An 11,931-nucleotide genomic window follows, 5' to 3' on the forward strand; every position below is an offset into this window, starting at 1 on the left:
CCATGGCTTTGTCATTGTTGAAATTAGCATACAACAACTGTCTTTCATTACGTGCAACTTACTAATTTGTTAAAAAAATTTCATGAGCTACAAGATATTGCAGAATATCACAGATACATACAGTATATGGTTGATTTATTTACCCTATAGAAAATGTTTTGTAAAGGTGTACTTCATCCTCTTCACAGTAAATAATGTTGGTGAAGCTCTTTCTTTCAGTTCTTATTCTGAAAAACTGTTTTTGTTTCATTAGGTTGAATCATTGTTACTAACTTTGATTAGAATAAACTGTTTACTTGACAAAACATCATTTACATTGTTGTCCCTAGTGCTAATGCCCATCACCAATACAGTTCAATATAGAGAATCAACTGAACAAATGATGTAAAAGCTGGATTTATCCTGTGTTTTATTTAAAATTATGTCTTGTCTGTCTTTGTGTAAGCGCCGCATATTTAGCAGGACGTCTGGCAGAAGTTCTGAACGAGAAACATCTGAAGGAGTTTAAAAATGAACAGAGCCAGTTGATTGAGGAGAAAGAAATCCTGTGCGTCCAAATTGCAGCTCTGTGCTATAATTTAGGTGAGTGCCAGAAACGAGCACACTTGAGCAGAAATAAAGTTTAACTATACATATACACCTGTGATTACTCTTTGTGTTGAACATCCTTCAAAAGAGGGAGCAATGTAAAATTACTATTTGTTTAAATAGAACAAATAATAACAAACAAATTATATAAATAAATATAAAATGGATTGATTGATATGTTAAAAGTTTGTTTGATGTAAAGGTAAAATTGGAATAATGCTTGCTAAAAAAAATGTTTGTAGTATTTTAAAATGAGGTAAAACAAAACATTTTTACTGTATTTTTGTACTTATTTGTACTAGGAGTATGATGGTTAAGCTCTTTTACTCGTTTAACTGAAAGTTTCCTTTATTATAGCAAATCATGTGATGCAAGTCAAATGAAAAGAGTATAAAATTGTTCTTATGTGAAAAATGAAACCTATATTTTACAGTTATGTTTTTCATTAAGGTCATGGTCCATTCTCTTACGTGTTTAAGGACAGGTTCATCCCTAAAGACCCTGGTAAGTTTCTCACTTCTCTGATGACAATGTATCCGGTCAGCTGGGTGTTCAGTTAAAAGTAAGCTTAATAATTAATTGTATTATTATTATTATTATTTTATAATTTCTGTTACTAAATTTCTAAATATCATAAAAACCAAATAACACATTTCTATTATTAGACTCTACATCTGATGAATAAATATACTTTCAGTAATGTGTAGAACTGTGACGTCAGTTTCAGTTCTTTTGACATCATTTATGAAACATCTTATATAATAACCTTTGTTTGTTTATTTTCTTAGGCAATCAGTGGACGGTAAGTAGAGAGAAAAAAAAAACGACTCTATACTGTGCATAAAATGAAAACTGTATTTTATATTTAACATTTCACAATTCATAATGCTGTTTTCTATGAAAAGGTGCTTTCTTTACAAATACAAACAAATGCTACTTGATTAAACACAATGTGGTTACTATACAGTCTACTAAGAGTAAACCAAATAAAATATTGTACTGTTGAAAGATCAAGTCTTAGCAAAAACCCATCACAATAAATGTGCACAGTGACACACAAAGGTCTATTGAGTGAGTGTACTGGAGCGCTTCAAGGCAGAAATTTGTCAAATTATGCTTAGATTTTTGATACAGCACTCATATTAATAAATTGCAATTATCATTCTGTAATCATTTTCTCACTCGTATGTCCTCCCAGACCTGTATGACTTTTTCAGATTCACTAGAACACAAAAGCCGATCTCTGAAAGGACACAAAAACACAATTATAGTTTCATAAACATTGCTCAGAAAAAGGTTTTGAAAGACAAGCTTGTTTCCAGTGTTTTATCCACAAGAACAGAAAACCAGGAGACAGATAAATGATAGATCACTTAATTCAGTTTCAGTTTTAGCTAAAAATGAAATGAGACACTGATGAGGTGTAGCATTCAGAACTTATTTTGTTTTGCTTTTTGAATGTAATAAATTACAAGAGATGACCAGCTTAACATAAAATGCTGTATTTATAACTCCATAGAGTTTAGATTATTTATTTCTAAAAGTTATGACTGTGTGGCAATTCATATATATTTGTCTTTGTGTGTTTTATTCTCATAGCTTCAGGATGCCTCGGTTTGGCTGTTTCTGGACATAGTAAAAAACAATAAGCAACTGGAAAAAGAGCTGAAGAAAGATCTCAACTTTATTAAGGAGTTGATAAAAGGAGTTGATACTTCAGATGAAGGGGTACTAAATCTTGAACTGTCCTTCCAATGCTCAAGTTATACAGTGTTTCTGTTGAGTATTGAAGTTATTTTGATTCTTCAGTGGCCAGCGAAGGGCAGGACGGAGGACAAGGCTTTCCTGTATGAGATCGTGGTAAATAAATGGAATGGCATTGATGTGCGCAAATGGGACTATTTTGCACGGTAAAAAAATTAATAAAAAAATAAATTAATGGATGCACATTGTAATAATGGTTGTAAATCTTAACAAGAATTATTACATTGTAAAATATTGAAGTAGACATTACATTAGATATCATGATGAACCTTTGATATAGTATAACCTGTAATATATTTTCATAAATATTCATATTTTGGTGTATGACTTGGTTTTATGGATGAATAGAGCATCTGACAACTGATGATATCTATTGCTTGTAGCACACTGTTGTGTGTCTGTATAAAGTCAGAGGTTTCTGTCAAAGCAGTCAGTACGACATCATCCAAAATCATAACTTGATATACTGTATCTCTGTCAGAGACTGTCATCACCTCGGCATCCCAAACAGCTTCGACCATCAGCGTCTGCTGAAATCTGCTCGTGTGTGTGAGGTGGAGGGGAGAAAACACATCTGCTTCAGAGACAAGGTACACAGGATCACTTATTTATGACTTCTCATAGGATCATTTATTACCTATAAATTTGTCTTTATATATAGTGTGTGCAGTTTGTAAAATAATGTGGGACTGATCAATCATTGTTCAGCCTGTAAGAAATGATTGTAGAAACAATGCTTCAGTCAAGTGAGTTAAAACAGAAACTTATACAGAACTTCCTCCATTACTAAATGAAAGGTCCAGTTCATCTAATCAGCCAATGTCATTCAGTATTACATGAGTAAAATTTTCCTGTTTATGGCTCTGCTTCCGTCTGATATGAAGGTGAATGTTAGGTGATCCGATCACTAGTGCTCAGTGTTTTGGTGTTAGATCAGTGAAATCACGTACTGTAGTCAGTCTGTGCTCTAATTCATCCCTCTCTCTGTCTCTCACAGGTGGCTGATAATATTTATGACATGTTTCACACCAGATACACTCTGTATCAGCAGGCCTACCAGCACAAGATCGTCAACATCATCGAAGAGAAGTGTGTTAACACTGACTGAACTCCTGTTTTAAAATATCTTTGTGCTCTTCTTGTTCAGTGTTGCTTAAGTTGTTTATTGGTTCATACTTTTTTGATTCGTTCATTAGGATCTCAGAAGCCCTCATAGCAGCGAAAGACAAGATCAGACAGCTCTCACCAACTGCTGTGACATCAGTGAAAGAGTTCATGAAACTGAACGGTCAGTTAAAAACATGTACAGGATTGTAAAGAATTAAATAAAAGTGTTATTCTCTCTGCTTAGCAGATTAATATTTGTATTTATAAATTTATGTTGCAAATGTTCTCCATCCATCAGATCACATCTTTGAGGAGATCTTGTACTCCACTGGTGACGAGCTGAAAGATGCTCGGATGAAGCTCGAGGATGTTGTGAAGAGACACCTGCCCAAGTGTGTGGGAGAGACTAGAATAACACAAACTGAACACAATGACAAACAGATCTTAGAGGTAAAAGAGGACATTTACAATTAATGTACTTATCTTGGACCTGTTACAAGTCAATGGCATTAATTTAATATTAATGTATATGTAATGTATAATAACACGAAACACTCTTAACAACCTTCTTAAAATTTACAATTAAAACTGTCTTTTTTTTTTTTTAAATGGACAAATACAGTCTGTTCCATTATTACTCTATTAAAATGACTTAAATTAATTTTAGTTTACCAATAATACACTGTCCCGGCTGTCACGGTCAGTTTCAGCTGAGGAAGAATGTGTCAGGTTCAAGCCACAGCAGTTTGATTAGAAGACAACAGATAATTCATAATGATGATTATTAAAAAAAAGAACAAATTAAGCAAAAGAGCACGAGAACAAATGAGAGCAGGCCATGAACAACAGAAATTGAGAGCGATACAAAAGAACAAACAAGGAAACCAATTAAGTGGAGCTGGTGCTGTTTGTGGGGTTGTTTAATCAGATCTTGAGAGATTTCATGTATTTTATTTCAGTTGATTTCATCTAAGTCTGTGTCTGAAGTCAGTTGTAGTAGTTCTTGTGTTTCTCTTTTCTTCAGTGATTCTGTTTGTTAACAGCAGCTGTTCATCACTAATTCTCAATCAGCACTTAGTTAATCAATTAATTACCTCATTAACTTTAACTTTGCTTTAGTTGCTTTAACAGTCTAGTAGAGTGAGACCAAATATAATCAGTGTTAATTTAACACTCAAGATTTAACTGTGCAGGGGTTCATTTCCCAAAAGCATTGTTAGCGAACTATGGTCACAAGGTATACACCTTTGTGCTAAACACGGAGATGTTAGTCCCGTCCGAATTGGTACATGAAAATCACAGACGTCAGGTGGTAAGAATCGAAACCCAAACGTAGTTTAGAAAACTAGTCCCGTCTGAATAGGGCTTTATAGGCTGTTTTTTTAAATCAGATACAGAAAGGCATTACTGTTGTAATTCAGTAGTGTGAACAGTTATAGTGAATAACTCCAGATGCTGTTAGAAATTATTTTATCACTTCATTTTAGATTACAATTTTGTTTTAACAAATCTGTACTTGAAGTTGTTTAGAGAGGAAAATACAAGTTAAAATTTGCATAAATGTGCAGTTTATGAAAACATATAAGAAATACTTAATATATAAAGGCTAAACAACCCGATTAATTTTCAGGTGCTCTTGTGGGCAAACTGTTCTCATTTTGTTTGTCTTCAATCATCATTTCTACAGGAAGAGTGGAATAAAGCAGTGGAAGAGTGGAACAAACTTCTGCCAACTGTGTTCTTGGATAAGAAGGATTTCACCATTGATGTATGTTATGTTCAAATCTAATTTTCCACTTCGATATTTGTGTTATTGTCTCAAAACTTTTAAGTCACTGTAATATTGTGAATCTTTGACACAGACTATTAAACTGGACTATAGTGACAACAAGGCTGAAAACAAGACTGAAGACAAGGCTGAAAACAAGGCTGAAAACAAGACTGAAACAAGGCGGGACCTCATCAAAAAAGTCTATTTCTACAGGAAGAGAAACCCCACTGAAGTCATCAAGATTAAGGAATATGAGGTTCTTGTAGCACTTTGCTGCTCTAGTAATTTAACATTACACTTAGGGAAAAAAGTACACACATTGTACATTTACTGGTATTTTATCTTGTAACTGGGACAAAAAAAAGTATTCACTGATCTGGGCAAGTCAAAGCAAGTTTCCTAGATCTATAAATATTGATGACCATGTTTGTTTTTTACCTGTATTGCAGATATCCAGTCTGCTGCCAGAGGAGTTTACTGAATATGTTGGTCGGGTTTACTACACAAAACAATCAGACGAGGAGGAGAGGGATGCTAAGGAGTGCTTCAGATGGTGGCGTCTCCGTGAGGACGGGGTGAGAGTTTATGGCTTGTTTGTAATTCTGACACATGTCACACAGAAAGCACTTTACAGTGACACTGTTCATAAACCAAGTGTTCATACACTAAGGCTCTATTTGCTTGTCTCATATAAAGCAATGTTCTCTTTCCTTCTAGGTGTGTATGATTCTGGTCTTCAATCAGGAAGGGTTTAGAGGAAATTGGAGCTTGATCACAGGAGACTGTCCATCATTGGACGGCTGTGGTATAACAGAGGTCCGCTCCTGTAAGGTGCTCAGTGGTGTGTGGGATCTCTATGAGGACCCTGACTACAGTGGAGACCATTACGTGCTCGAGGAGGGACAGTACGGTAATCCTACGGCATGGAGCGATCCCATATCCACTACTTCCGCTCCTGCTCGGTCTCTTAAATGTGTGCCATTCAAGATCCAGCTCTATGAAAAGGTGGATTTTGAAGGAAAAATCTTTGAGACAACAGGAAACTGTCCATCATTGGACGGCTGTGTTATAACAGAGGTCCGCTCCTGTAAGGTGCTCAGTGGTGTGTGGGATCTCTATAAGGACCCTGGCTACAGTGGAGACCATTACCTGCTCGAGGAGGGAGAGTATGGCAATCTTAACACAGGGAGCGATCCCATATCCACTACTTCCGCTCCTGCTCGGTCTCTTAAATGTGTGCCATTCAAGATCCAGCTCTATGAGAAGGTGAATTTTGAAGGAAGAATCTTTGAGACAACAGAAGACTGTCCATCATTGGACGGCTGTGGTATAACAGAGGTCCGCTCCTGTAAGGTGCTCAGTGGTGAGTGGGTTCTCTGTAAGGGTCCTCAATACACCGAACCCAGTCAGCCACTGAAGAAGAGGAAGTATGAAAAACCTGAGGCTTGGGGTCCCGATGGCAACACTGCTCCTGCTCTGTCTGTTAAACGTTTAAAGTCCACTCCATCTGTCGCCCTCATTCATCTGTAAAGTAGGGCTGTCAATTTAAAGCATTCATTTAATGTTTAATTATCATTTCTAAACAAAAATACTCTAATCAGTGATTTACGCTGCTGTCATAATCATGTAGTATCTTTTACTTTTTATTTTAATGGTTTTCTCTGCCAATAGTAATATATACACTGAATTGAGAATAACTTGATTAATTACTTAGCATATCATGCAATTAATTTGATTTAGCAGATGCTTTTATCCAAAGTGACTAGAAAATAAGGAACACCAGATTAAATTATTACAACTGATTGAGAGTTATTGAAGCCACACGTGATCATATGAGATTATTTTGTGAATAAATGTTGTGGCAGATGCTGCTGACAAAGAGCAGTGCAATGAAAAATCAGTGATGAGAAAGTAAAATCATAAAAGTAAATCAATCCAAAGAAACCGAGCTACTAAACTAAAGTGGAGGGAGATTTTATCTTGATTTGAGTTCTCCACAAATACAGTAAACAGATATTTGAGCCTAATGGCTGATTTATGTTCTTGTTTGAGCAGATCTCTATGTGCTTGTTATTATTATTATTCACAATGTGTTGCTGATGTTGGGTAAATCTTCACAAGTTAACAGTAGAGGATGGTGAAGGGTTATGTAACACTATTAGAGGTTTGTTTGGTGATGGATAAATATAGGTAAATGAGGAATCATTTATTTTCTTGTAATTTCTTCAGATGTGTGTGTAGATCAGAGATCTGGTTACAGTACGATATATTTTGGGGTTTGAGTTACTAATTTTTAGAGATTTAATTTGACATAGAATAAGTCTTTCTACATTTGATATTGTACCTTTTAGGATGTAGGAGTTCATTTACATATTTCTGGGTGATTTCTGGGAAAACATGAGTTATTCAGGGGATAAAATGTAATGCTTTTCAGTTTGTTATTCTCAGAAACTGACAAAAATAAACTGTATTGCATCAACAACAATGGAGTAATGATTTATTTCTTGTCTAATAAATGTTTGCTCTATTTAGGGTATTAGTTCCTCTGCTTTACAGATGTGTCTTGTGATTAATTAATCACTAATATGTTTCAATTAAACAGACAGTCATTAATCTTTTTTTACACACATGAAAGAGTCTTTCAACAGAGTATCATGATAGCAGTTTTCATCTGGTCATGTGACCTCAATATACTGTATTTAGACCCAGACTAGTGTCAGTTTGAGAGTGGGTTTAATTAGTTCAGATGATTGTAGGTTCATGAGCTGAAACTGAAGTGTTTTACTGTAGAGCTCTTGTTTAACAGAGCTTAGATTACATACATCAGGACTGAATGTGGTCTGAAATTAAGTAAATATTTGTTGTGCTGAACGATGATGGTAAGAGTGCACGACACAAACAAGAGTGTTCAGTGTCTTCTAAGTAAAATTACCACATTTTATTATACTTAAAACCAAACTAATGAATTGAAAACAACAACTTATAAAACAGTCATGAAAAAATATCAATGATGCCTTAAGTCATGTACACATCCTCTGTAAGAAACAGGTGTTACAGACTAAAGGAAACTTATTTTTTTAGTTATAGAAAAGCTGCCTAAATATTTTTTCACATGTGTACAAAAAAAACTGATTAAGATGAACAGATTCTCTTTGCCTTAATTAACAAAAACTTTATTATCTGCATTTTGTAAAGCTTTGTGATATTGCTTAATTTACTCTTTATCAGTTTTATCTATATTTGTTTTGGACTAACAATGGAACTTAAAAAGCTATCCTGTGTGTAAGATAAGATAAGTTAGAGTTGTCAAGTTTAGTTTCTGTAGAAACAGCTCTCACATGTGTGGCAGAGAGAAAGCAGTTAAACCCAGCAGAGGAAAGATCTCAGTCTTCACAAGAACATCACACTTTCTTGACAACAGGAAAGTGCAGTAGGCAATTCTTTACATTCGACATCAAACTCCTGACAGACAAGAATTAAGATAATATAGTGAGAATCAAAATGTGTAATATAGTGAGAGATAATATAATAATGTTTTGATTTTATTGCACTGAGCTGTCATCTTTTACAGAATTGTTACAATTAAATAAAATATGAACATGAAAATTGCTAAAGTTAATTCAACAGCAGTTTGCAACAGAATAGTTTCAGATGACCGTCAATACAATGTACTATTTTGTTCACGCTCTTGATATTTAAACTATTTTAGGTTTACAAATGGCCAAAATGCTTAGAGTTTGCAGATTATACTGTCCCCTTAGGGCTGTCAGGCGATTACAATTTTTTTTTTTAATCTAATTAATTACATGATGTTTCGATTAATTAATCTAATTAATCACAATTAATCACAAAATTAATTTGACTGTGAAAATACCAACTTAGATGATTTAAACAGCTATTTTTGTGTTAAATGAGAATGTATCATGTAGACCTTGCATATCGCAGATTTAGAAACATTTTCATTTCAACATTTTGTGTTCATACAATGAAAGTCAACCAAAACAGCTCTGTTTCTTGTTTTTTGTGTGTTTGGTTCACTGATTCAGAACTGTTGCTAGAAGACGCAGAGCAATTCTGCTGTGGCTTCAATTATGTTTTCTGCTAAATTAAGCAAAAACTTGTAATATCGTCTTTACAATACAACACAATATAAACTTATTATTTATTGAACTGTTGTATAAAATCCCATTTGCAGACAAACAGCACTCGTGTAATATTGCTCTCAATGCTTATATTTGCTTATGATATATCAATATCAGACAAAAACACCTAAATCTTTCATTTTAGGGGCATAACTGCATTTAGACTACCGAGCTGTTGGCCTCTGCATCATATTTGTCAACAATTATGGAACAACAAAATCAACAATATCATTATAATGTGATCAGTGTATATGTGCAATAACGCTTCTGTTCACTATGTTGCTGAAAAATCTTTAAATATCATAATATTGTACCATCAAACTTATATTTTGTTGACGCTTAAATATCTGAATATAAAACTACTAGCCTATATACAAGGAATTAATTTGTTAGTTGTTAACAAATTAGTTGTTATAGGAAATGTATCTCAATAGTTGCCTTACTTAAGGACTGTAATTGTCAAAGTATTGCCATTTTGGTCTTTAGCCTAGATTAAAATAATGTTCCAGTACAAAGTAGATAAAAAATCAAATAACATCCCATTTTATATGAAAAGTAGTGGTGGGCCGTTATCGGCCTTAACGTGCTGCGTTAGACTCTTATCGGGCGATAAAAAAAATTTCGCCGTTAATCTATTCTCAAAGTTGGGTTGGGAGCTGGGTCTATACTAAGCAAGCTATGATGACTTTCACCTTGATATTTAAAATAACCAACTGGCTGAGGTCAGCCTAAAAAGATGCTCAGGACAGTTGACGGGCCACTGCTGCGCATCGTCACAAAAGTTTATCTTTTTCACGTGTTTTTACGACTTACCGCTTGTCGATTTAAACATTAAAGCATCTGCTGTGTTGGAGAGAGAGAGAGAGAGAGAGAGAGAGAGAGAGCCGTGTATCACGGACAGCGACACTGAACCGAGCTCTCATATGCGAAGAGAAAGGCGTCTCAAAACACTTGAACATCGAATTTGCTTATTTTTGCTCTTGTGCCGACAAATACATACAAAATATCTCAAAATATCCACCTTGGAAATTATGCTCAAAAAAACTGTCAGTTATTTCTTAAGTGAAAGTAAACAGTTGGGGAAAAAAATGGGATGTGTATTATATTGGATGCGTTCATCGTCTCTTAAAGTGACCGCATCTAATTTAGCTACTGGCTGCTGTAATGTTAATCCAAGAAAATGAAAATGAAAATTTTATTTTTTATATATATAGCAAAACTGTAATAATTTGAGAAATGTTGAAAGTGACCCCCCCATATAATAACGGCATATAATAACTCATTTATGCATCTAAATCATGTTTATTTTATTATTACGTATGTTTTACAGATTTCAGGAAGGTTTACGAGCCCTGGGTGTACTGGAGGAGATTAGGAGCAACCCCAGTGTTTTTTAAGACCTCTTCACAAATCCTAAAAAGCTACTTTTTGCAAACAATCTGTCATCATTATTTGAAGTGCGTTTCTCTCCAGTCGGAAGCAATAGACGGCAGCAGGAGAATGAGACCATCTGCTTCTGGAGAGACTGGCTCATAGATGTCGAAGGCAAGCATTTTATTAGAACTACATGTCTATTTAGGAAAGTACATCATTTTGAACAATCTGTGCCCCATGTAGTTTTTTTTAAATTGTGTTTGCAGAGGGAGAATGCAGTCTCATGACAATGGAGCTGGTCCTTGAATTTGCATCGGTGCATCAGCTGTGCCTCCACTAGGCTTTTCTCAACGTCCCCAAAATCCAGTTTCTGCATAGCAGCACAGACTGCAAAATAATTTATCCAGAGGCCAATACATGTGCAATTATATTAAGACTTCCCCTTCACAAAAGCTATGAATTATTTAGAACATACATGACTGAGGGCATACTGCAGGCTCCAACATTTGGAGTTGCTTAGAGTGACACTGTGAAAATGCCAAATGAGTTTATGTTTGAAGAAATTTCACAAGCAATTTGTTTTTAGAAAATAGGTCAGTTTATATAATGTTTCTGCAGCAGTCAATGTTCAGTCAAACTGTCCAGTCTTTCCTGAATGACTGGGAGGTAAATTTGTTATAGTGAACATCTGTGTATGGCATTATTTGGACCCAGCACTTGATCTTTCTTTAAAGGAATAGAACAGATGATAAAAATGCTGAATCAACTGCAAAAACACATCCCGCCAGAGTCTTTCAATGCATTGGTTGTGCACTGATCTTCCTGTGATGTGGCTCCTTCGTTCAGCTCCATAAATTAAATTCAGAAGCAGAGCAACCAAAGTGTTTTCACCGCCACGGTCTGACCTTACTCTGGATGGAAGGCCATACTGAAAAGTTGCTCCAATATAAATTGGCCAACACTGTAAAAGCTGTGTTATAAAGACTTGCTCTTAAAAAAGTAATGACTTCACGGGTAGAAGGTTGGAAAAACAAGGGTTACAGGTTGTCTGGAACGCATACTCCCATTTCCGAGTCGTGAGTCGTGGTTTTGAAGTCGTGATTTATGGGCTAAAAAACCTGCCTGGAACACAGCATAAGCTGAGGAGTTAAATCAGGTGTTTTATATAAGAAAATCTCTAAAACA

At 35.0% G+C, this 11,931-nt stretch overlaps 1 protein-coding gene across 2 annotated transcripts in view; it reads left to right on the plus strand.

Annotated features, from left to right (window-relative positions):
- LOC113114400 (uncharacterized) overlaps positions 1 to 7,715 on the plus strand; it is a 30,662-nt gene extending 22,947 nt beyond the window's left edge. Inside the window, exons 23-36 of one of the 2 annotated variants that reach the window (XM_026281413.1) lie at positions 446 to 582; positions 1,039 to 1,092; positions 1,377 to 1,390; positions 2,188 to 2,316; positions 2,398 to 2,498; positions 2,834 to 2,942; positions 3,350 to 3,441; positions 3,549 to 3,640; positions 3,758 to 3,909; positions 5,147 to 5,227; positions 5,322 to 5,486; positions 5,680 to 5,805; positions 5,948 to 6,046; positions 6,308 to 7,715. In XM_026281413.1, coding sequence (XP_026137198.1) covers positions 446 to 582; positions 1,039 to 1,092; positions 1,377 to 1,390; positions 2,188 to 2,316; positions 2,398 to 2,498; positions 2,834 to 2,942; positions 3,350 to 3,441; positions 3,549 to 3,640; positions 3,758 to 3,909; positions 5,147 to 5,227; positions 5,322 to 5,486; positions 5,680 to 5,805; positions 5,948 to 6,046; positions 6,308 to 6,760 — 1,804 coding nt within the window. In that variant the 3' untranslated portion in view covers positions 6,761 to 7,715. Of the gene's footprint in view, positions 1 to 445; positions 583 to 1,038; positions 1,093 to 1,376; positions 1,391 to 2,187; positions 2,317 to 2,397; positions 2,499 to 2,833; positions 2,943 to 3,349; positions 3,442 to 3,548; positions 3,641 to 3,757; positions 3,910 to 5,146; positions 5,228 to 5,321; positions 5,487 to 5,679; positions 5,806 to 5,947 lie in introns of both variants that reach the window. The other variant, XM_026281370.1, reaches the window with a different exon arrangement.
- The last annotated feature ends 4,216 nt before the right edge of the window (positions 7,716 to 11,931 follow it).

Source organism: Carassius auratus, chromosome 1 (genome assembly GCF_003368295.1).
Source record: "Carassius auratus strain Wakin chromosome 1, ASM336829v1, whole genome shotgun sequence".
Taxonomy (NCBI): domain Eukaryota; kingdom Metazoa; phylum Chordata; class Actinopteri; order Cypriniformes; family Cyprinidae; genus Carassius; species Carassius auratus.